The sequence below is a fragment of the Magnolia sinica genome, chromosome 3 (genome assembly GCF_029962835.1).
Source record: "Magnolia sinica isolate HGM2019 chromosome 3, MsV1, whole genome shotgun sequence".
NCBI lineage: Eukaryota > Viridiplantae > Streptophyta > Magnoliopsida > Magnoliales > Magnoliaceae > Magnolia > Magnolia sinica.
Window position 1 is genome coordinate 47,043,873 of NC_080575.1, and position 27,273 is coordinate 47,071,145.

General features: G+C 40.1%; 1 protein-coding gene across 6 annotated transcripts in view; it reads left to right on the top strand.

Annotated features, from left to right (window-relative positions):
• The window catches only part of LOC131239899 (uncharacterized), a 131,046-nt gene that overhangs the window by 56,169 nt on the left and 47,604 nt on the right, over positions 1-27,273 (top strand). For all 6 annotated transcript variants that reach the window (XR_009168471.1, XM_058237810.1, XM_058237811.1 and 3 more), the window contains exons 10-12: positions 793-909; positions 1,238-1,343; positions 3,857-3,920. Coding sequence is in view for 5 of the 6 variants with exons in the window: in XM_058237810.1 (XP_058093793.1) it covers positions 793-909; positions 1,238-1,343; positions 3,857-3,920 (287 nt within the window). In the remaining variant the exon portion in view is untranslated. The remainder of the gene's footprint in view (positions 1-792; positions 910-1,237; positions 1,344-3,856; positions 3,921-27,273) is intronic.

The window sequence follows — 27,273 nt, forward strand, 5'->3', positions numbered from 1 at the left end:
TGCTCAATATTATGCTCTATTCATGGATAGTGATATATGAGTACTTGATGACAACTCAGTTACAACATGTATTTTGGCATAAATTAAGCATTTCTTGAGCAAGTAGTTGATTTTGTCTATTCATGTTGTTTGTGTACCTACTGACTGCACTATTCCTGTTAACTTTTGACTTGTTTCCCCCAGTTTGTGGAATCTAAAGATAGAATCTTGGCTTTTATTCAGATTTGGAAGCCGAAGGTCTACTTGGGGAGGGGATCCTGTATAATCGGGATTAAACATAATCCCGATTTTAGTGGGCCCCATGCCGTCCACGTAGAATTCCTAGCGCTATGCCGCTTTTCTTCATATAAATGCAAGTAGCAGAGTTTTAATTTTTTTCCCTAAAACTTCGGTAATTGCAATTATGCGGAGGAAAGCGACAATGAATCTAACATGGAAGGCATGGGGCCTACCAAATTAGGATCAGTCTTAATCCTGAAGTAGTAAGATCCCATACCAAAATTGTCACTTAATTGCTATGTAGAATCACATTTGGATCCTGTTTGTAACCATGAGTCGAATTCCATCTCTTTCTCTCTCTCAAAAAATAAAAATAGACCATTAGTTGGGTTCCTTCTAATTGTGTTGGTATTTGATATTCTAATATTTTATTCATGATCATGTTGTAACATCTTTTCCTATGGTTTCCTTCTATGACATTTCTGTTACAATTTCTAGTTCCAAAACCTTATGATGAATTTTCATTAGAAGCAAAAACTATACATCTTTATTGGTTACAGCTTTCATGTGCAGATATTTCTATATGGTGGATATTCGAAAGAAGTTGCATCTGATAAAATTACCTCTGAGAAAGGAATTGTTCATTCGGATATGTGGTCTCTTGATCCAAGGACTTGGGAATGGAACAAGGTTCTAATGCTTTAAACTTCTAAACTTTCTTCCATATGGCCAATTGACCATATGATCTTACTGTTTTCTCTATGTTCAGTGTTGGACTTTTGGGGTTATTGTCCGCTCTTGGTTCTTTGAGTTCCTCAAATTTATGAATTAATGAAAATTTAGTTCTCAATGTTAATGAAATCTTAGTGAAGACTGTTTCCATTATGAAGAAAATTTTTTCCTCTTCTGATAGGTTGACTTATTTTGACTATCATGCAACTCATTCCATACCATGGTTCGTTTGTTATCTCCTCATCATATCTTCTACTAATGGAACAAAAATTCCCTTGATTATTAGGTAAAGAAAAGTGGGATGCCTCCTGGACCTCGTGCTGGATTTTCCATGTGTGTTCATAAGAAGCGTGCTTTGCTATTTGGTGGTGTGGTGGATATGGAAGTCAAAGGTTAGTTCTTCTTCTTCTTCTTCTTCTTCTTCTTCTTTCATTTATTTATTTTTATTTTAAATTTAAAATTTAAATTTGGAGGATGGAGCCACTCTACATAGTTCTATTAAACTTGATTGTCCATATATATTGTTTACGAGCTCACTAAGGATCTTCCCTGATGTTTCGATATTACTGCAAAAGCTTGTGGTGGTTTATATCCCCTAGGAGGAGGATGATAGGAGAGTTTGGTTGTTAGGTCCTTATGGCCCATTACACATTCATTTAGGAAGGGGAGGGCGAAAAGCATTCGAATGTAGCCTCTGTTGGAAACCCATCACCTCCCTTGATAATATATCGTCGGAGAAGTACTAATTGCCAACACGGTGGCATACCAGGACTAGGGTGTCGGCTCGAGGCCTACCTAGCGGACCTCCGATGTTCATAGCCTAATGAGGGGGCATGCACACCACAAAGCAGATAAAGCAAAGTTCCACAAGCATTGTCGTGTGTCAAGTGTTGAAATGTTTTAAAAAAGAAAGAACATTATGATTGTACGGGGAAAGACCAATTATGTTTCTTGGCCTTTTTTCTTATCAAAAGAATTTCCTACTTGTGCTATAAAGTTTGGAAATAGTTGTTTGAAATAAAATTTGAAAAAACTTATTCCACTATGCTTTGTTCTTCTCCATTTCTTGTTGTTTTTATCGGATAGTTATAGATTTTAATTAATTTGATTTGTGTATATGATGTTCGTTATTTGTTACAAATGCTAATAAGTTGATTGTGTTAGTTGCCTTTCTTTAAGTTTATTAGATATTATTAGCTGGCACCGGGATGCACATTTTTGTGTGTGTGTGTGCACGTGTGTGCGTGTGTGGATGTAACACTAGTAAGCACATGGTCGCTTGTATGCTGATGCAGGACCAATGCATGAACTAAGTAACATGTGAGATCAAATAGCTGAATTAAGATATTTAACAAAAAAACACAAACATCGCTATAATCATCGCAAATATCATGGAAATTAAAAGAAAATCATGCATAATCTTAGCCTAAGCTACCAACATCGTAACACAAGATCATTAAATAAAAAGAAACTAGGATCTAATGGATGTAGGGACATCCAATTAGCATAGGGTATAGTCTATTTCAAAATAGGAAACCTAATATGGCATAGAGTGAAAATTAGGGTTTGGGTAATTTGAGAAAGTAGGAAAATTAGGAATTTTAGGTTTAGGGTTAGGGTTTCGGGGATGGAAGAAAGGGGTTTTGATATAATGATGCTAGGAAACCAAAAGGGGCAGGTGGGATTCACCCGTGTGGCATGGGAGGATGGGTTTAGGTTGGTTAGGGTTTGGATTGTGGATGGGTATGAGAAAGTAGGGTTTAAGAGAATACGAAGATCTGGGATAGAGATAATGAAGAACCTGAAGAAAATACCTGGATAGGGGAGAAAAGAGAAGATGGTGTGGGGATGGAGACCTCGCACCTCTGTTGATAAAGATTAGCTTCGCTCCAATCTTCCTTCCAAATCGCATGAAAGTATCTTCAAATCGCATGAAGATGGGAGAAAAAAGCAAGAGCTTTTTATTTTCTCTCTATCTTTTTATTTTTACTTTTATTTTTATATCACAAAATCCAATGGGGTTGGATCTCCAATCCCCTGTGCTTTTATTATTAAAAATTCAGCATAATTACAACTATGCCACTTAATTGAAGTGTCCCATGGTCCAAAATAAGAAAACTAAAACATTTATTATCAATCTCAACCATCAAATAAATCCTAAAAATAACAAAAAACATAAAGAAAGCAAGATCAGAGTCCAATGGGCCCAGATCTAAAAGATTTGGTGGCCCGATGGCCTAATTGACAAGATCCAACAGTCGGATCGATGCAAAATATCAATCTTATGACTAAAATGACATCCTAAGCAGCTCACATGCATCATCCCAAGGTGGGGTCTTCCTGATGCACGTCTAATGCATGTGGGGTCTTTAAAATGGCCCGGCGAGCGCCATCTGGAACTTGTCTCTCATCCACAAAGAAAGTTGCGTTGATGTGGGTGGTTGTCTCCGTCTCCGGTACACTTGAGTAGGTCCTCCGATGTCCCTGTTATACGCTGTGTTGGTTCTAAGGTTAATTAACAAAGATATATTTAGATGCATGTAATGCTGTTGAACTGGAGTCAAATATTGATGCTACTATGCTTGCTTTATTGTAGTTTGTGAACTTTCTTGTTTGATGACCAAGCTTATGTCAAACATTTGGAATTATTTATATTTCATAGTTATTTGTTCCACCAATAGTCCAGGAAATTCATTTCACCTTGCAAATGCCAACATTTCTTGCTTTGGGTTTCCGGTACTCATTTCATGCTTCTGGTTAAATGCTATTCCTAGTTTAAAATGAGACATTTTGCATCCCTTATGTTGTTTCCCTTATTCAGTTTCTCAGTCTGATAACTTCAGCTTAAATGTTTTTACTTAATTTCATGCCTATGTTCCTTATAATTCTGTGCATATTTTTGCAGGTGATGTGCTAATGAGTTTGTTCTTGAACGAGCTTTATGGCTTCCAGTTAGACTGCCATCGATGGTATGGCCTTCTCTTCTTAGTTATTTAGATTTTTCTGTGGCATATGCGACTTTAGATCTGAGCAATTTATTTTTCTTAAATTTTATTTATTGAAACAATTTTAAAAGGAAAAGAAAAAGCTAGTATTAACCAAATCTAGTTAAATGATCAATGCTCTGAATATCAATTGCGAAGGGCGTATCAGTCCCCACCCAAAATAGTCTGTATCGGACATGTATCCGCACATGACAGTCTGTATCGGCTGATATTGTTTTTTGCCCACAAAATTATGAAATATTTCATATAAATGAAAAAGAAAGAGAAGCAAAAGAATCTCTCTCTCTCTCTCTCTCTCTCTCTCTCTCTCTTGTTTTGAACATGTATTCAATCATTTATTGGACCATTCTATGGTAAGAATGTTGTCTGTTGGCATGCCATTGAAAACTGAGTTTTTGAGACTTGGGACTTCTAAATTTGGTGTTAAAGCATTTGGGAAATAGGTCTTAATTTTCAAGGATTCTTATCAATTGATAAGAAATTATCAGCTATTATCTATGATCTGTCTTCATGGCTCAATCTATCACCAAATACGAACTAAAATTTAGAATTTGGAGTCTATTAAAATGTAAGCGATTACTTTTTTGTTTTTGAAAGATTAAATGTAAGTGATTACAGTAAAAATAAAGTAATTATATGCACGTTATTACATTTTATCAAATACTGGGTTATGTGGAGAGGGGGTGGGCCTTGGCAGCAGTAGGGCTGTGTAACATTGAAATTTATTTGTTTAATATGTTCAATTCTAACTGATATGTAGTTATTATAAACATGACTAGCACATGAGTTCCTCTTCCCTTCAATTCATCAATTCATTCTTCACCTGTTCATGTTGCCTCTTAATTGCCCAACACTCCGTCGCATATAGCATAATGGTCTAATAGTTGTCCAAAATTCCACGTGTGCACTGGGTGGTAACTGATGACAGTGATGCAAGAAATCTGCTGAAATCAAATCTGAACGGTTTCAAAGCAAATCCTTATCCAAACTTCATCAAATCCACTACCAAGCTTTAGGAAAACAGAAAATAAATGACTTCAGATGGAATGAGACAACCTACTGGCTGCTATGCTGTAAGGCCCGTCCCCACAACACATGATATTGTCCGCTTTGCCGAAGCTCACTGATTTAAAACGTGTCATGCCTTTTAAGGAAGGAACCCAACGTATAGCCACCACAACTTCGGATGACGCTTCCGATGTGGGACAAAATTCCACCTTCACTGTGTGCACAACAGCCTGCCAGCCACACAGCAGCCTGCCAGCCACTTTGGGGCCTGCCCACATGTGCGCCCGCCCACGTGTGACCACAGTGACGGGGCGTCACATATGCTACTATTCACAAAGCAAGTAACCCCACTTCTTCTACTGAATAGGAACACATGCTAGAAAACTCTTTTCTTTTATTCAATCATCATAACTACCCACAAATGTGGCCCTTTGAGGCCCTTCTATAGGCTGTATACGGAATTCTAGATTGTTTTCCAGATTCGTATCTACATTTTCTTTGTAATCTAAATGATAACAAATCCCTTATTTGCTGTAAAACTTCTGTAGTAGAAAATCTAAATATCTAGAGCCCTATATTATTAAAACTGTTGGATTTCTTTCCTTATTGTCTGGGAAAAAAAAGAAAGAAAGAAAAAAAGAAAAGAAAAAGAAAAAGAAAAAGAAAAGAAAAGGAAAAAAAAAAGAAAAAAAAAGAAAGAATAGAGAAGAATGCGATCGTTGGTTAGAAGCTGAAGGCCAGCTGAGAGAATCAGACAAGGTAATTCTCGACACCCTCATGGGTTTGGTCCGGTGATTGCGAACAGAGACTCTTCGAAGGAGAATGACAAGTGGAGTATGTCAACCAGTAAAAGGGGGCTTCTCTTTGCCTCCAGCCAAACTCTGAGCGAACCAAGTGGAGAAGTATGCACGATTTACTTGGTGGTCATGTTGAAATTCTAGGGAAAGCTCCTCGTTCTTGAGGCAAGGATACTGAAAGAGGGGAGAAAAGAAGACAGGTGGACAGTTGTCACGAGAAGAAAGTCAAGGGTGGTCTGTCGTCTTGAGAAGAAAGCCCCAAGCTCTAGGTATGCTAGATTCTCTACCCTCTTTGTTTCCAAAATCCCCCTCAATTGGGACATATACATGCTCTCCTGTGTTTTCCGAAAAATGGGGGAAATCAAGGAGGTCGTCCTACCTTGTAGGAAAGGGACGACGATACACATGGGACTTGCATTCATTCAAATGGGGTCACCGAAGGAAGCCTCCGTGGTCATCTCTTCCCTCCACAACTTGGGGTTGAATCTCAGTTCAGAAAGCCCGGTTTGGGGCCCAATCGGAACAGTTGGAGGCAGCTTTCCGCTCATCTCCCTCTCCTACTGTCTAGTCCTCCGCTCAGAGGATAGTGCATGCTCCCATCTTAGGGGGCCGGGTTGGCAACCGCAACGACAACCTCTCACACTCATACTCCCTCTTGGACGTACACCTCCAACTCCGAAGAAGGTCTAGTCAGCTTAGTTGACTACTCCGTGATCATAGAGGCGGAACCGTTGCTTGCTCATAGCCTAGTTATCCGGAGCAGCCGCAGTGGTTCCCTATATGATATTCAACATTGCCTTATGTCCAAATGTAACTTGATTGATGGATTTTACGGCTTGAAGCCTCTCTCAGAAATGGAGTTCCTCTCCTCAATCTCGAACCAATCCTACTTAGACCTCATTGTGGCGGCTGGAGCTCTACACCAAGATGGTCTCGTGACCTTCATTGGCAAATGGGTGAACTTCTCCTCCTTTCATTTTTCTGATGTTTGTCTTCATTTCTTTGGAGTTCCGATAGAGCTATGGAACTTAGAATTCTGCTAGCCCTTAGCTCTTTCCTTGGAGAGGTTTTGCCTTTTGACCTGGCAACAAAATTGGGGTGGGAGCTTAGATCGGCTTGCATTCAAATTAAAAAGAAAAATCTCGATCTCTCACCTTCCATTTTCGTCAAGACAGGTGGTGTAAAGGTCAAAATTTTAGTGTAGCCGGAATCAGATAGTGATAGTAAAGGCGGAATGCATGGTGGTGACACCCAACTATTGATCTCACTAGAAGGAGTACAACAACTTGTGTGCTCCGGCATCACACCAGAAGCCCATGTGACTCATCTGCCCAACACATGTCCATGCAACGTGTCGATCATCCCCCCATCACCTGCCACAGCTTCGCACTCACACCCTCATACATTCCAATGACTTTACATCCTAATCCCAAAGGATGCGTGTCTCCTTTCAGCATCATTGATCACACCCCTCCCTCCATTAGAGAAATCTCCACCCAAGATTGTCTCCCCACACAAGACTTGTGTGACCATCGACTGTGATTTGAGGGATTATACGCTTGTCCTCCCTTCTTTAATTCCCCACCAAAACGACTTTACAGGTGGCTCTTCTAGAGAGCTTGATGGAGGGCTTGAGGTTTCTCCCTCGTTGGATATTAATAGACTTGCGTAGGCTTTCGTCACCAATGTCAACATCCCCCCCTCCCCATGATGCGTGTCTCCCTGTCATCAGCTTGACCCATCTCCATCGTCATCTCGAGTTAATTTTGACAGCGAGGGACTCAAGGGAGAGGAGTAGATTGACGTGGATTCAACTCCCTACTCCTCGCCTCTCTTAACTATTCATCTCGTGCCACGAAATCTCCTCACGACGTGCCTAGCCTCTCATGCCATCATATCCTCACATGCGTCTTCACCACGTGTCCAACCATTTTAGTATCCCGCCCAAGTCGACCGACCAACTTCCTCCAGTGTTTTTGGTTTTATTCCTTAGTTAGAATTCCCTCACTTGTTTCAACCTCTTCCCCCACCTCCAGAAAACCACCACGCTCAATCACAACACCCCCCATGCTTTCTCACTCCCTCTCGGAAATTCCCAACCTCCATTCTCTCCCCTTCAGTGGATTGGGCTATGGTTCTTGTTGGGGGAAAAATAATACGACCTCTGAAAAGGAACCAACTCTACAGCCAGCACAGACCCAATGGGCTAAAACCACTTGCAAAACATCTACTGGCAAAGAAAGGCCGATCACAAAGTAGGTCATCATAGCCATAAGTCCACCCAACAAATGGCCGATCTATCGAATAAGTCGGCACAACTACATGTCGTTTTAGGTCGGCTATAGGTTGACCCGATTGTAGGTCGGCCATAGGTCGGCCATAGGTCAACACTGACTCCAACGAGGTCAATAGCCATTGGAGTTCAACTAAGGTGAATGCTGATTTGTCAATCAGCTCGATACTACTTCCATTATATCCGGCACCTTCGTCGCCCGATCATGCCCCGAACGAATAGTCCGAGAATCTCTCCTACATCCCAAAGATCTCTCCCAAAATCTTTGGGAGATAAGATTAGATCCCGGGGATCCCGGACGACCGTAATCCCGGGAAGATCCTCGGGAGATCTGAATACTCATGTGGGAAGATCTCCGGTACAACAGGAGTCCTAGTGGGGGAAGGCTTCTAACGGTGTTATCTTCTCTACTAAATGGGGAAGATTTCCCGCTCGTATGATCTTCCTCTTGACTATTTAAGGGGATCCTTAGACAGCGAAAGGTACATTCATAATGCTTAATCAGATACACGACTGGTGACTCTTTTCTCTTAGATCATCTTCTACAAAGACCAAGTTCCGGACTTAGGCATCGGAGGGTCCTTTTCTCTCGCTTTCTCCTGTGCAGGTCCTCAAGGGTTCACCAAGGAGGGTCTACTTGAAAATTGTATCAATAGTTCCTATTCACCATCCTATTTCTCCTAACTCTTTTATTATGGATATTCCTCCTATTCAAGTTATACCAGGAGTGTTGACGGCCTCCTTAGCTCATTAGCCTTGCTCCCCTGTAGGATCCGAATTCAATCTTGGCCAAATGCAATGATCCCCAAAAGGTAAAGGAAGGACTAATGGACTTTGGAACTTCAGTAGGCTTATCTTTTAGGGATAAGGAGGAAGACTACATTGCCCTCATGCAGTTCTTTGAGGAATGCGAAGCCAAAGCTACAACGAGAGTGAGAAATACTAGATCTCCTAGGGGTCTGAGAGAATTGACCAGTCTAGAATCCTCTATAAGCTATGATGATTGTTCAAGCTCGCGACCGACAAAATGTGGCTAAAAGGACGGGTCTGTTGGTTAATGAAGATTATTTCTTGGGACGTCGGGGGGTGGGGGGGTGGTGTTTCCTTTGCAGCCCTCGTCGTTCTTAAAAGTCCCTCCAGATTTAGATGGATTTTTCCTCCGTCTATTGTCCATGCTCTTCTTCTTCAAGACATGATTTGAACGCCATTAGATATAAATGGAACCTCCCTTGGTGCATTGGAGGAGAATTTTATGTTACTCGTTTCTCTTTTGAAAAATCTAATGGTTCTCATACATATCTAGAAGCATGATACTTTTTTCGGATTAGGTTGGTGGGAATAATTTGATTGATCTTCCTCTCATGGATGTTAAATTTACTTAGTCTAATTGTCAATCTCCCCCCAATCCTCTCTCGCCTTGATAGATTTCTGGTTTCCTTGGACTAGCTGGATTCCTTCCCCTTGGTCTCCCAGCGTGCCTTCCCCCGCCCAATCTTTGACCACTGCCCCATCCTTCTTGAATCAGTGGAGGAGAGCTAGGGTCCTAAGTCCTTCAGATTTGAAATATCCTGGTTCCAAACAGAAGGTTTCTTTGACCTTGTCTCCTCCTGGTGGACCTCCTTTCAAGTTACTAGTAGCTTGAGTTTCATTTTGAGTTGGAAGCTGAAAAAGCTCAAATCCAACTTGATTAAATGGAGAAAGGAGACTTTGGTGGACCTTGATGCTGTGGCTTTTAACTCCCTCTCTGCTATTCAACTTTTAGGGCTTGTTTGAATTTCCAAACCAATGGTAAATACATGGGAAATGAGTAATAATGATTTCCTTGAGGAATTATAGCAGCAATACCAATGCTTGATTTGACGTTGGCTTTTTTTGCAAAAAAATTGATAATACTATGAAATATATGTGGGGCCCACGGTGATATATGTGGCTTATCCACACTGTCCATTCACTATCCCAACTGAAATTAGGGCATCATAAAAAAAATGAGGAAGATCCGAAGCTCAAGTGGGCCACACCACAGGATTTAGGAAATCAAATAACTACCTTTAAAAACTTTTTGGGGCCACTGTTTCCTTTGGTGTGGGTACCTTGAGTGTTGGATCGCCCTCATTTTTTGGCTCATGCCTCAAAATGTTATGCTAGAATGGATGGACGGCACAGATACATTATATATATATCACAATGGGGCCCACAAATTTAAACCAGTCCATTTGGACCGGTTTTCCAAGCGGAAATACCTATGAGTTTTCAAACAGATGTGAGAGTAATCATTTCTCATTTGCCATGTATTTACCATTGGTTTGGAAATTCAAACAGGCCCTCAAATATTGAGGAAGAATCATCTCCTCTCTCTGAGAAGAATTGAACCCTAAGGGACTCCCATAAAGCGGACTATGCGAGAATTTCTCATAAGCAAGAGGTTCAATGGAGACAAAGATCCAGAGCCACCTGGCTGAAAGTAGGCCCCGATTTTTTAGTTAAGCCAAAATGATATGGGAGTTGATTAATAGAATGAAAACATCAATCAATCTTCTTTGGCCCGGAGAGTTTGTCATGGTGGCTTACCATGTAGGGAAAAAAGTGGTCCATATTAATGGCTTCTGTATCTCCTTGCTAGATAGAGTTGACCTACAACATAAATGCTAGAAGATGTCACTCTCTTCTAGTCTCTAATGTATCCGCATTTATGGTCGGAGACAAAAGAACAACATTCTTCCATGCTATTGCCAATGCCGGGGCACGTTCTAACACAATACATTCTATTACAGTTAATGGCTCTAAGTTAGAAGAGCAGAATTAGGTATCTAATCACTTTTTCTCCTTCTATTTATCTATCTCTTCTTCCGAATATTTGTCGACACCCAATCTGGACAACCTGTAGATCCCTCACCTTTCGGCTGAGGTCTCATCTAGTCTTAAAATTACTTTTTTAGAGAAGTAAAACATGCAGTTTTCTCCTTGGCTAGCGACAAATCTCCAGGTCCAGATGGCTTTCCTCTCGCCTTTTTTAGAAGTTTTGGATCTTAGTTAAAAAGGATTTAATCACTTTCATCTCTAAATCTCATTTCATTGGAAAGGTCTTGTGTGCCATGGAACCTCTTTCATTTTCATCATTCCAAAAATCGAAGGGGCTTTTGAGCTTAAGGATTTCCAACCCATTAGTCTTTTGGGTACCCCTAATAAAATTTTGGTTAAACTCCTTGCTTCAAGATTGTGACCTGTTCTATCTTCCATCATCTCTGATGCTCAGGGGGCTTTTCTCGCTAATAGAAAGATATGGATTGTGCTCTGTTGGCCCATGAATGCATAGACTCTCACCATAGATCCGGGGAAAGGGGTCTAGTTTGCAAACTTGATTTCGAAAATGCCTTTTACCATGTTGATTGGAATTACCTTGATTACATTTTGGGTGTATGATTTCAGACTGCCATTCTTCGGCTGCGTTCTCAATCTTGGTTAATGGCTCCCTTAAGGGATTCTTTCACGCTCCTAGGGGCCTCAGACAGGGGGATCCCCCCCCCCCCCATTCTCTTTGTCATTGCGGCGGATGGTCTTAGATGTATGTTGTCTAAAGGGGCCTTCGTAGGATACTTCAAAGTCTTTAATATAGCTAGATCCCACCCTTCTATCTACCACATTCAGTTTGTCGATGAAACTTCATTATTTTGCGAAGCGTCAGAGACTGCTGTTCTTAGTCTAAGAATGATTATTAAATGCTTTGAAGTAATTTCCGGGCTCAAGATTAATCTTTATAAAAGCGAGACGTTGGGCATAAACATCACTAATGGTTCTCTTTGTTCACTTGCAAATATTTTTTATTGCAAAATTGGATCCTTCCCTTCTAAATACTTAGGCTTTCCTCTTTGTATTGGCAGGCTTGCCAAGCACCTTTAGGATGCTGTTATAGAGAATGGAAATGAAGTTTGCCCCTTGTAAGAGCAGACACCTCTCTCTTTGGGAGGGCATCTTACTCTTATCAAAATTTCCCTTTCAAACCACCCATCCTTTTTCTTGTCCCTATTCCGATGCCCAAAATCCATTATCCAAAAGATAGAAAAATCATAACTTTCTTTCGAATGGTAGCATGCCTCATCACAAATTAAATATGTTTAGTTGGTCTAAGGTCTATAGATCTTATATAGAGGGAGGGGCTGGGATCAAAGTCCTTTTACTTGTTAATTCTGCCTTTTTTTTGCTGGGGGGGGGGGGGGGGGGGGACATCGTAGCTAAATAGCTAAAGATGGTGTCGAGGGAGTTGGTTGGTTCACAAACTACCTTCCCTTTATAGGGCTTCTTACATCAAGAAAGCTATTTCATGTGTTAGGGGGTCCATAGAGGGAGTCTCTTACAGCTTGGGAAGTGGCAATAAGATCATATTTTGGTTGGACGATTGGATATTAGATAGGCCCTAGCTTATGTATTTCCCAATTTGGCCAACATCTCCCCTAGCATCTTAAGATCTATATTTGATTGTTTTTCTCCTGGCATAAAAGTGCTGTCTTAATCATCCTCCTTGACCTCTTACAAGGGATGCAACCCACTCTAGATTTTGACGACAACCTCTCCTGGACCCTCTCCTCTTTTGGGACTTCTATAACCAAGACTCTCTACACTTGCCCCCCCCACCCGCGTTCACCTGGTTTGTTGGTTAGAGGGAGAACTCTAACCACAGATAACTTACAAAAGGTGTGGAATGATCCTCCCTAATGTTTGCCTTCTCTGCCTAAGGAATGTAGAGACTATTCCTCATCCTTTCCTCCTCTACCATTTCTCGTCAGCCATCTAGATAGATATTTGTTCGAAATTCTTTGTGACCTGGGTGATGCTAGGATGCATCTTTCTGTTGCACCCTGAACTCGGTGAACGGGCTCTCCAACTTACCGAACTCCGAATCCGGTGCCGACAATGATTTTTTTATTTTTTTTCTTCTGAATGGTATGCAAGCACAACATGGCACAATCTTAATATGAAATATCTGTAGAGTCTTTCATTGAATACATTGTTCTCCTTACATTCCCAACAAATTACAAAATATACACCGTGTGGGACCCGTTGCCACCATTGTGTATTTGTTTTATCTATGCCATCCATTTATAAGCGGACCGTGCTGTAGGGAATAGTGGGATTGATGCTCACCATTAAAAATCTCCTAGGACCCACTATAATGTTTGTGAAAGTCCACCATTTTGCCCAATCATGTTAGGACATGATTCCAAAAATGTGGCTGACCCAAAGCTCTATGGGGCCCGCGATTTGTGATGTTTATGTGCCATATAAACCCTTCATTAGGTCACTAGGACTTGGACAAAGGGATAACACAAATACAGCTTGGTTCGTAGCCCTTTAGCCCACCTTGGACCCAACATGACATCAATACTTTCTCCATGTATCAGATGAGACGATATGCCCACTAGCCATGAACCTCACCTTGAGATATGCATTTTGTTTACGACATCCACCATGACTCGATCACAACGTATGTTTTGGACTCAATTAATGGAAGGTGTGGACGACCCTATTATATATGGTTGATTGTGATGTATGGTTTTGATGCTTGTGATGAAATGTGTGGTTGTGATGATGTGAATTTCCTCGTATCATGTATGTTCCATTCAGCCCCATTTGGCATTGTAATGTAATAAGGGTGTTGAGGTAATTATTATCTCTTGTAGTGATTATGCTATGCACCTTGTGAGCCCACTTATTCTATTTGGTGCTCGAGGGAGGCACTCGGCCTATGGGCTATAAAATAGTCCCACATGTTACGGAAATTGGGCCTATGGAAAGCTCACTTGTGTTATGGGTCTTTATTAAGCCCACTTGTTCATAGGCCTTGGTTAAGCTTGTTTGCTCGTGGGATTCGGGCCTTGAAGCCAACACATAAAAGGAATTGCCAAGGGCCTGGGAGGTTGCTTCCGTGATCAAGTGTGCTAAATGCGCAATGATGAATAATTTGGTGCACTTTATTATTGCAAAATGAAACCCAATGACTTGGGCACATGGCTACTTGAATGTCGTATGTAGATGATTCGATGATAGTCGGATCCATGCATGAATAGTACATGATATTTGTCTAGCATCTGTGTAGCATAGCATCCCCATGCATACATCCCGGGAAGTGGAAGACCGGACTTTAGCCCTCGTGGTCAAAGGAAATATTAGGTCGTCATGATTGGCCCGTATTGTATTGGAGACGCATGATGCAGTGTTTATGGTGGCTCTCATGGTGGCCAAGTGTATGTTGGATTGCATGATTGTCAGGCTACTTATCTTCGTGATGTGGTGATGGGACCCAAAGCATTGATATATGGTATGTTGCCGGGTTGCCCATTTGTGTGACGAGGTGACAAGACCCAAGGGGGTGCTCTGCCCAAGATTGATTCCTAAAAGGCCGGGCGGCCCATCGTACACGGTTTGGTGATGAGATTCGATGACTGTATTGTATATGAATGGGCGGCCCATCAATTTCCCCAATGTGGTGACGAGACCCATGAGTTGTGTAGATGTTTGTTGACAGCACTCGTGTTGGTCTAATTGAATTTGTTGAATGGTTAAATGTAGACTGGGAACCATGTGGACACCTCGGGGGACGTAGGAGTAATCTTCTTCTTTCTGAAGAAGCCTCTGTTTCCTAGCTTAGGGAGGTTATTGGGTCCCTAGGGCACGACACCCAATAATTACCCCAATTGGCCATTGGGAAGCCTTCTGTCTTCATATGCATACGTGCTGCGAGCAGGGGAGAGTGGTGAACCTCCTATAGGGGAATGGTGAATTGCGCCCATCCCCTGACCTTATCAGGATGGATGTGAGGCTGTCCTTTCTATTGTTATTTGGTGTATTTCGGAGAGGTAGTGCATAGCATACATCTATGCATATGCACGCATCTTGGCATTCCATCCGTTTCCTCTCAGTAGCATATGTTATATGTGGTTATCTGCGCTACTCTGTTGGTTGTGAATGCTACTTGTTTATGATATGATATGATTGTCTGCGCTGTAATCTGACTGTCATTGTTATGCCACTTGATAGAAGTACCCACTAAGTTTTCAAGAAAACTCATCCCATTGTTTCCTCTTAAAAGTGTTAGGGAGAGGTCGTTAGTGAAGACACGTGGGTGCAATTCCTTTTGTTTTATGTTCTAGGAGGGTGATGTATATTTTGTAATATGTTGGGAATGTAAGGAGGACAATGTACTCAGTGAAAGACTCTACATATATTCCATGTTTAGATTGTGCCATGTTGTGCCTGCATGCCATTTAGGGAAAAAAGTCACTATCAATACTGGATTTGAAGTTTGAGCAGTTGGTGAGCCCGTTCGCTGACTTCGGGGTGCCGCAATCTCTACTTTCTTGCATGCTTGGCACAACCTTGGTCTTGTTAAGGACTCTTTTGCTCTGTGGAGACTTTCAGGGTTAGCCTCCTTGTAATTTGGTGCAAAAGGAATCTGCATTGCTTTTAGAACTCCTCTAATTCGCCTCTTTCTTTTTCTGCTCATATTGTTAGGGATGTATGGGATTTGTCAATTAGTCTCTCTCTCAAAGACAAATCCATTCTTTGGGTTAATGTTGTTTCATTTTGGTTTAGCAGCCTTGATGCCCTTCCTGGTCTCCCCGTGTTTTGTTTTGTTGTGTTTTCTTTTCAATCATATTCATCCTTAGAAAAAAAAACCTACATATCTCTATATTCTTTTGGTTTATAGAAGACCCTATTTATGGGCTAGCAATTGCAATTGTTTTTAGAAATATCATATCCAAATGTGATTCCTTCTAAGAAAATAGGTCCTTCTAGATGTATGAAACCTTGCAACTGTTGCCTTGTAATAGATACTTCATAACGGTACCTCTACTAATCATCTAGAGGACCAGATGGTTGCATATGATTGTGCAAAGCAAGGCATACCAAATCGGTTATGTTTCGGTTGTAATGGCTATGATCGTCATGCGATATGAGTTTGACTAATGGATATGATCGGTATTGCATCAGCCGATACGGCCATATTGTATCCGTATCAGCCCGATACAAAAAAAGGACCCGTATTGGCCTGTATTGGCCGATATGGGTCGTATCGGTACCGATACGGTCGATATAGGCTGTTACGCCCAGTGTTCGAATTATCTCTGATATTATTGAAATATCTCCGATATTATCTTTATCTCTAGCTCAGCGATATCGATAACACTGGTAGTGATACCGATAACGCTCATAGTATAAAAAATTCCAATTATTAGCAATGCATCACTAAGTATGCCAACATTTCAATATCGCTAATGTAATCGCCAATATTTTCAACTATGTAAATTCTAAGTGTCGCTTGTATTGCCAATGCATCAATATCGCCAATGTATTGCCAATATTTTCGACTATGTAAAGTCTAGGTAATGCTTATATCATAAGTGTATCGACGATATTTCAATAATATCACCAACGTATTGATATCATCAAAATTTTGTTTATTGAAAAAAAATTATTTCAATTTTTTTTCATAGGCACATGGTTGTATATAGTGTTCAATTTGTCATTGATAATATTGATAATATCTCGATGTTATCGATATCACAACATGCATGATATTTAGATCGCAATCGTTTGTTTCCTTTCCAATTGTTGATGATTTCTTGGTGAAATATCATGTATTGTTGATAACTTGATATTTTGCAATAACGATGGATGTTTGAATGGAAGGTTGGATGGTTAAATAGGACGGATGGAATGGTTGGACTGATTTCTTACAACAACAAATGCTTTTAAGGCCCTTCTTGCAATTTTTTAATTTCTAAATATGCAAGTATGTACATTTTAACATCTCATGAAGTTTAGCTGAAAATTCGATCGTTTTTCCCATGTTTCCTTGCATTTCCTATTATCAGCGATATTATCGGTGATATCGATATTGTTTCCATATCCCTGGCAAACGAAACTTGTAGCGATACCGATACTTCGAACACTGGTTACGCCTGATACAGGCCGATATGCCCATAAAAGCCCAATTTTGAAATTTTTTTTTTCAAAATTTCACTCGTCTTCTCTCTTTCTTTTTAATATTTAAACCATGAAAGAAGCTTAGAAACTCATTTTAGGCTAGATCTAGACTTGTTTTGGGACAAAAACAAATGATTTGAATGGAATTTGACAAATCGAAGCGAAGTGGACCATTATGGGAAAAAATCAGAAAGAAGGGTAAACTTTCACTTTCTTTTTTATATTTTCATTTTCTTTTTGTTGTATTTCAATGCAATGGGCCCTAGTTCACCAAATCATGTTTGATTTGTGTTCAATTAGGGCCCATTTAGTTGATCTTTAACAAGTCAAATCGACATACAACATTCTCATCAAAGAATGGTCCGATACACCATTGAATACATGATTAAAACACAAAAAAGATAGATTCGTGGATATCTCATTTTTTCCTATTTTTCTAATATTTTTCATATTTTTTTTTTGCTTAATTTTTTTTTACCGATATGGGTCGATACGACCCCGATGCCGATACACGACGTCGCATCATATCATATTTTTATGCCAGGTTGATTCACCAACCGATATCGACATTCAAAACGATGGTTTGAATCGAGGCTGGACTGAAATTTCGGGTTGTAACAACTATTACAGAGGTTGTAACAATGATTTTAAAAAAATAAAAATTGAAAGGAAATAATACATACCTTCTTCATCTTCATCTTCTTCGGCTCTCCTTCTTCTTCCCTCCCTCTCTCTCACTCTCTCTTTACCCCACTATTTTGTTTTAAAATCCGACCCCCCCCTCTCTAAACAAGAAAGATGTGGCTTTTTTTAGATACTCCAGTGGCATTAAATGCACTTTGCACTGTTTTGTGTGGCCCGCCTTGATCCCTAAAATGAAGTAAATCCAAATCTCAAGTGGACCACACAATAGGGATTGGATTTTCACCATTAAAAACTTCTTGGCGGCCACAATTTGGGTCAAGCTGCTATATGTGTTTCCCTTTCATTGAGGTCCGTGTGATCTTGTCAACCCGTTGGATGGCAAATAAACATTACGTTGGACCCTAGGAAGTTTTAAATGGTGGGCATTTAATGATCACTTTTTCCTGTGGTGTGTATCTGAGATTTGTATTTGCTTCATTTTTTTTGGATCATGCCCTAAAATGAGCTTGCTAAATAGATGGACGGCATGGATATACAATGCATACATCAAGGTGGGCCACATGGTCAAGGTCTCACCCACTAAGCTGTTACTCATATCCCAACTAATCCGTTTCCTAAAAAACTTGTACACTTGGCAAATATTAATTAAAAAATTAACTAATTAAATTACGGGCCTCATTGTTGATAAGTCACAGTCCCAAAATTAAATTGTTTGAATGATTCTAATTGTTGATTTGTAGTCACTTGTTTTTTAAAATAGGACCATTGAATTTTTTTGTTCTTCATCGTCCAATAACTATCCATCAATTTGGGGCCAATTGCATTAGTGAATTGAGTGCCATAATTTTTTAGATTTATTGGAGGAAATGATGTCAAATGGTTAGGAATATGCACTTAATGGAATGGGTGCCATAGTTTTTTTTTTTTTTTTTTGTTTAATATATATATATATATATATATATATATATAAAAATAAATAGGACCATTGAATTTTTTTCGTTCTTCACCGTCCAATAACTATCCATCAATTTGGGGCCAATTACATTAGTGTAATGACTCATGAGTGCCAATAAATTCCATGAATTTGTGGCTGATTTGGGGCATCGAGCAGTCCCCTAAATCAGCCCAAATCAACGACACTATTCATCCAAATTTAATTTATTTTTTTGTTAATTTTATTAGGGGAAATGATGTCAAATGGTTAGGAATATGCACTTAGTGGAATGAGTGCCATAGTTTGCATGAATTTGAAGTCGACTTGGGGGCATTTGAGTGGCCCCCCCAAATCGGCGACACCATTTATCCGAATTTATTCTTCTTCTTTTTTCTTATAATTACTTAGGAGTGATGGAAATGCCTAGGGATATGCATTAGTGGGATGAATACCATAAATTACATTAATGTCAGAACTATTTTGGGGCATTCAAATGACTACCTAAATTGCTGACATTAATTTTTTTGGAGGGTTAATGGAAAACTTTATTAAAGGCCTGCTAGCATAGCTAGGCGGGAAAATAATACTAAGGTGAGAAAAAGGGACAAAAGATTTACATCCCTAAGACCATCTTTACAAGATCTGGATCTACACTCAAAAGGGCTGACCATTCCAAGATGAAAATTTTAATGTTCAGCACAATAGAGATCATAGATCCCGCGGAATCCTAGAACCACCACCTATTCCTCTCCCCTCATATGGCCCACCAGATTGTTGGAAGAGACAGATTCCAGATCGGCTTCATCTTCTTGCAAGCCCCATATCTAGACCAGGCCCAAAGGAGATCAGAAGCTGACTTTGGTATAACCCATGGCACATCGAAAATGGACAAAAAGAGGGCCCACACTTTGGCAGTAAAAGGGCAATATTAGAAAAGACGGTCCACGGATTCAACATCTTGCTCACATAAACAACACATGTTGGGGATAGGCATAGCTTGCTTTTGAAGGTTTTCGATAGTTAGCACCTTGTTTCCACTAACCAACCATAGGAACTTTGCCACCTTGGGGGGCGACACTATTCATCTGAGTTTAATTTTAAATTTTTCTTAAATTTTTTTGGTGTGAGATGTTTTGGTATTACATTCATTCTAATATATTTGGTGTTTATATTACATAGTTTGAAAATTAAATGTAGGAGTTTTGCTATCAATCCCAGGTTGTTAGGTTCATAAATTCACCAGATAGCCTGATACAACATTCTCACCAAAGAGTGGATCGTTACACTACTGCAAACATGTTTAAAACAAAAAAAATGAATGCATGCATATTTGGAATATTTTCATTTTTCTGGATTTTCTGGATATTTTATAGAATTTTTCAAAAAAAAATAAAAAATAAAATCCCCCAATAAGGGGGCATAATGACTGTTACACCGCCCTGTATCGGCCGATACGGAACACCATGGTGTGAACTCCTAAATTTACCATTAGTTTGCTGTAAGTAATCCCCAGCTCTATAAACATTCTAGAGTTACCAGTTTGCTGTAAGAAATCCTCACTTGTATCAACATTCCCAAATTCGTGCCATTGCTTATCAGAATAGAATCTAACAGAAAATTTATCCATGAAGTAGTTGATCCTCATAAAAAGAGTGTACTAGCCAAAAGTAAAGCATATGTTGTGGAAAAGATAAATGATTATATGTGTTCCATCCAATTGATCTTGTGGGCCCTATGGATCCATCAAAATGGGGTATCCACCATTTTGATTGATCCATAGGGTCTACAGGATCAATTGAGGTTGCTACATGAATCCTTTTTTGCCATTCCACTCTGTCAAGGGCCATAACTTCAGCTAGACCATAGGTCATCAAGTCTTTTCTTGCTACCTCTACCCATGTCCCTTTGGGCCTTCCCCTTGCCCTTACCTTTAACTTGTACTCAGTGATTTAAATATCAATATTGATGCATATATCACTCCCTTGAGATACAAATACATATGGTATCACTATGGAAATATCGCATGTATCACAAATGCATCTCTCCTTTTGGGAAATGTTAGTAAATTGGTCGAATTTTTCAATGAAACTTCAAGGGATGTTAAAAAAGATATTATTACACACTTTGAAGAAAAACGATCATAAAAAACAAGTTCACATAATAAGTTCCCTTTGCATAGGGTCTTAAAGTATGCGTTGTCTAACTACATAAGTGATGCAATTCCACTCAAAATCAGTTCATATAATTTGTAAATCATAAAAGTCATGTGTGAAAACACAACAAACACATTCAAAAGCCAAAAAAGAAGTAAAAAATATGGCCTCAATACACCCGTGTGGCTATGTCTCTACCCATATAGAGTTACATGACTGCTCAGAGTCCCCATCTCCATGGGTGTGGCCATAGTATTGCTTTTCCACGAATCGTCAATATTGTGCCCATGTCATAGTAGAATGATACCAATTAAGATTCTCACAAATTGCTTATATTCATTTTTTCCGAACTAGATCAATATGCCTATCCATGGATACTATGTAGTCGTCATCGTCTGTGGCTAATGTGGATTTGGAGTTGGATATGAGATGGTTATATATGCAACCTCTAGATGCATTTGCCCATAGTTGTACTCTGGATATCCCTGCCTGTAAGCATAGTCTTGCTTGTATTGACTGCATTTGTATACTGTAATTGTTGGAGTCGCTCGTCGCATATCCATGGGGTCTATAACCATATCTATTCTGTGACACAAAACTAGAGCTGTCTTGCTCATCATTAACGTCCATGAACTCCATGCTCCCTGTTGAAGAATCCTCCTTAGCACCACTATGCCGCTTCTCGTGACGATCATACTTATTCTTTGGCTAAGAAGCTTGTGTTGGGATAGGATGAGAACCATGGTATTCATCTTGGGTGGCATGCCCAAATTCTCTCTCCAGTGAACAAGCTAAGAGACCTTTGACTATGACTCTCGCTATGAACATCATCATGGTCGTCACACTTGTCGCCACCGCCATCATCACCACCACTGGTACTCGTGTCGCTCTCGGTGTCAGAGAGTGTGGCCACCACGTGTCCTATGTGATAGTGATGCTGGGCTGCCTCCAACACTTCTCATCAATTGGTTGAAAGCTTCGTGGGGGGCGCATCTTGCCTCCTCTACGGTTGTATCAACGTTAATGCCCTATGATGTTGCCTCCTTTACCATCTTCAGATCCAGTCGACCATATGCTTGATCTAGGTCAGTTGACTCCCACTTGTAAAGTGGGTCATCTATATCCCCTTCATAAAATGCATTTTAACTGATCATCATGTTATAGTGGCATAATATTATCTTTTGGAGCCTCACGTAACCTGGCAAATTTTTGCTTGTTCGTTTGGATGGGCAAGAACGTGATCCAATTTAGTTCACACGGTGATGATAGACACTGTTCATGCAAGCATGGGAATAGGTAATCACTGCAAGGTCTCGTAGTCACTTTCATACATGGCCCACCAATCGCCTAAATCTTTATTTTTTTTTCCTGTTAGTTCCATATGTACTTTTAGAGCATGAAAACTAACTCTTAACTAAAATTCTGAATGCTTGAACTCACATGGCATCTTCGTCTTCCTCAACTCTCTCGCGGCTTCACATCTAAACATTCCCTTCACATCTTGAAAGGCAACAATCTGTTGATGATGTTTAATAGTAATTGTCAGTATAATGTGTTGCAGGAACTTAGATAAGAAATATATGCAACGGTTTACCTCTTTCCCAAAATGAGCTTTTTTCCAAAGAATTGGGGAACAACTTCTATACTTTGTGCATCGCCCTCTTTAATTCATTATCCTCACTGAGTCTATGATTGTAGTGGTACTTGGGGTTTAAGAAGTATGTTGAAACCCATCACCATGCACATATTTACTTATTAGTGTCAAGAAGATAACCATTCCGGTCCATACTATGTAAGCAACCAATAAAGTATTGAAACGTATAAAAAATTAAATCTAATTAGTTACCAGCCTTGTGAAGTGGCCACTTGAGAGTTCTGTCCCATTAGTCATCAATGGTTGTGTGCACCTATTAATATGCATTCGGTGCTTTAGCCTTGATGACGTCTTTCATGCACTGCGTAGACTCATACATGTAACATCAATGGATTTCTCGTTATCCATCGTCTTTAACACTTTATATATGTGCTCCAGAATACCCACCATGACACGTACGTGGTCCTAGAAAGAGTGGATCATAATAATCCCCTCAATCGTAGTCATTTGTTTAATGTCGCTGTTATTCAAATCCACACTCTAGAAGCAAAGAGCTCTCTGATTCTTGCTTGTGTTTTTGGAGGCTTTCTAAGGCAATGGAATTAGTGGCAAACCTTGTCACTTGCATTTCTGCTAATAGCCATATGTGATTGTAGATGAAATTTGTTATTGCTTGAGCATCAATAATCACACTCCTGATTGCCGGCCTGTCCCCTATTGCCTTAAGCATCAAATTAATGCAATGGGCTACACACGGGGTCTACGAGTCATGCTTCCTTATCAACTCCTTCCCTGCCTTCACGAATGCACTCCCATTGTCCATAACAAACCGTACTACATTCTTCCTCCCCACCTCTTTCATCACATTTTTCATTAGGTGATGTATGTAATTTTTGTTCTTAATATTATTCGACGTATCAATGGACTTTAAAAATACGGTCCTCCCTCTACGCTAGATATAAAATTTATGATGGCCAACTTCATTGGGCTCGTTCACCTGTCAGACATTAGCATGAACTCTTTAAGTCTCCCTTGACTAAGGTGTTCCATTACGGTAACGGTGGGCGTAACGGTCCCCACCGTTACTGATACGGATACGCCTCGTATTGGCCGATATAGGGCCGTAACGACCGATACACGGTGTGTAATGGTTGATTTTTTTTTTTTTTTTGTCACAAATATCTGGAAAAATATCCATTAAATCCGGAATATTCTAAATATTACAAATATGCATTCATTTATAATTTTAAACATGTTTATGGTGGTGTAACGGTCCACTCTTTAGTGAGAAGTTGTATCGGATTGTCTGATGAATTTATAAACCCGACAACTTGGAATTGACTGCAAAACTCATATATTTAATTTTCTAACTATCTAATATCAATGATAGATATATGAGAATGAATGTAATATCAAAATATCTTACATGTGTAGGTGTTTGCAATTATTTTTCATAATTTATTCTATATTAAGTTATTAACATACCTAAGGAGTGAGGTCTCCAGAGTCCAGACTTGCATAAATTACAATGTTCATTTTATTTTAAAGTCTTCAACATGTCAGAGACTTCTCCTATCCTATGATTCCCATCCTGTCATCCTCAAGTCAAGAATAAAAATAAATAAATAGTAGTGTCTGATATACTCCCCGACAACTTGATTAAGGATTATTTGATTGGTTGTCAGGGAAGTTATTTTAAGTACAAGTTTGGCAGTGTTAAGTATGTGCTTGCTTGGTGAATGTGTGCGTAATGGACTAATGGGTATATAACAATACTTTAATAAAATTCTATACTTACAGTTACCATAATAGAATTCATGAGTCACCACTCACCACCAAATTGAATATCTGCTTTATTGTGGTTGCTCGACGCAACCTCTACATCATCATCGTCATCATCAGGCCGCGACTGTGGAATAGGTGCTGCATATCCTTAATATCCAGTGCCAGAAGGAAAGACCAGGTCAATGAAATTAGAGGATGACTAATCCTGACTACGCAATGACTCTGACCTCGAGTAAGGTTATCTACCAGTGCCCGTCGAATAGCCGTATTGGGGCCTGTACACAGGCTGTTGAGAATCTTGAGATTGAGAATGTGTCTGTGATGACTGATGAGTAACTTGGATTTGGATTTAGATATCTATAATCATATGGATATGGGTAAGGACTACTCCAGCATGAATGTGATGGAACGTGCTTAGTATAATCATAATCCTATTGGCCATAAGAATATCCATCATAATGCCCAGGACCACGGGCCTGCTGATGTTCCGGACCTCCCGATACACCACTAGACCTAGCCTCATCCTGCTGTGTGTATCGTGACTCAGTGCACTCATAAGTCTGACCTCGTGTACTACCTTGTTGATGTTCATCGGCCTCGTGATCTGTAGACGACTGTATGATGTCCTGAGCAACACCAGAAGTTCAGCACCAGGGGCATCATCACCATCATCCGACTCGGTCTCGTTGCTACTATTGCTCGTACTCTTCCGTTGAACTTGAGCTGGACTTTGCAAGAAAGCTGCCCCTGTTTCTAGGTTCAACACAGCTACATGACTCTCTTGCTGCGCTGTGCGTATTATTGGGTCATCAATTTCCAATTCTTCACTATCCTCTTCAATATGTTTTTCCCTTTCTTCCAACCAAGGTAGAAGCGGGTCATTCTCATCATGAATATTGTCCAAGTTTATTGGATAGTAATCCGTGTCACCGACACCTGTAATGCTCCTATGATGTCATCGCATTCTTGTCCTCATGTTGTTGTGCATGAAGACAAGTCTATCCAACGTCTTAGTCTGCAATCTATTCCTATTCTTTGAATGAATAAGTGCAAAACAACTCCAATTCCTTTCGTAGCTAGAAGAAGTTGTCTGGCTCAAAACTTTTATTTTAATTTTTTGGAAAGCCTTTGTACTCTCTCTGAAATTCATCCACCATTCGGTCGGTTACAACCTAGATATTGCATGATGTGCAAGAGCATCTCCAAAGCTACCCTGGCGATTTTCAAATGTATCTAATTCATTCAAATCCTTTATTTGCATATCTAAGTCAGGCTCTAATTTCTTTATCACATTCTTTAGTCCGACACGAACTTCATTATCCGCAACAAATGATTGGGCATATCTGTACCTAGGAGTAACCTGCTGCATGAAGATCGTGATAGAGTTGTGTTGTCTATCTTTTGTCGATCATCTTCCAATAAGACTCCTAGCTTGTATAATCACGTTGAATTGCCAACTTCGCCTTATCCATGGCATCATAGAGGAAGCCCATGGTAGGTGCTTCATTGGTTTCAACAAGGCGGAGTACGCTCAGTAGTGGCTCCATCACCTTTAGGATTCTCTTGACCTTCTTCCAATATTTGTTGTCCCGTATAGTGTTCACAACTTCAACTGGTGTCCCTGATGTCTTCTTCCTATGTTTTGTGTTGAGCCAATCTCGGGAAACGAACATCTCACTCAACTCTCTCCTATGTCGGTATAAACTCTCCAAGGCTATAAAGTTTGTTGCGAATCTAGTCGCTGCAAGCCTCAACAATTCTCATCCCTTTGTGAACTTCCTCATTATTGCGACTACTTGATTATGGTCGTAAATAAATGTCGTCACTTGTCTTGCCCTTTCGACCATTTCTCTAACACTCTTCTTCCCAATATCTTCCAATATAAGATTAATACAATGGGTAGCATATGGTGACCAAAATATATGTGGTCTCGTTATCATCAACTTATGTCCTCCAACCTTATATGATGCTTCGTTATCTGTCACAATCTGCACCACATTCTCCTCTCCAATCTCATCCACTACTTTATCCATTAGGAAAAAAATATAATTAAAATTTTTTGTCGGCCAAGGCATCAATTGACTTATGGTACACAGTTCCCAACTGGCATTATACCATGAAGTTGATCATGCTGCGTCTGATTAGGCCAGTCCAACCATCACACATGATCGTGCATCCTCTGGCCTACCATATGGGTTTAAAGGTAGCCATGAATGCTTTCACATCCACATATTCTGCATCTCTGTCCATTTCCCCATAATCTCCCTAGCTGTGGGAGCTTTAATTCCTTCACCTACTTCTGTTGCTGTATCAATTACCACCTGCCAATATGGAGAATTGGCCACGTTAGGAGGTATGTTGGCATGTATAAATAACTTTGTTGCCGCCCTACTTAGCTTCTCAACCGAAGTACTCCACATTTGTTTTATCTTCTTTTGTTTAGTTGATTCTTTCTTAAACAGGATTGGATCAATAAAGGGTCTCTTGGGCTCATTTACTTCTTTGTCCAAATGTATAGGGACATCACGTGAAGATGCCTCCCACCGGCTGTCAAACATACGCCGTAATCCATCCAACCTATCCGCACCCCCACCCCCACCCCCACTTGCAGATGCAGTCGCACTCCCGACTGCACTCCCACTGCCCCCCTGTATCACCTATAGACTCCCCGCCAAACATGCGCCGACGTTCTTCCTCTTCACGAGCTTAACGCAAGCTCTCTCTCTCTCTCTCTCTCTCTCTCCTAATTATAGGTACTTTTCGATTTGAATCTTTGTCAAAATCAATAATATCTTCATCACAAATGCCCATATATTCATGACCAAATACCTCCTATCGGGTTGCCTCTAAAATCTCATATTTCTTCTTCTGCCTAGCAGCATGTTTACCCTTCGACTCATCCAAACTGGCTTGCATTAAGGTCATTATCCCTTTTGGTACTCTAGTACATCCCACAACTTGACCCTTTTAATGTGCCAAATGTTGTTTGAGTTGCATAATTCCACCAGTTATTAGTCTGTCACAATAGTTGCACTTCATTTGGTGCCTAGTACCGCCTACCCTCTGACAATGTTGTCATGCCAGACCCAGCCATTTTCTTAGTTTAAATACAGTTTTTATAGGAGA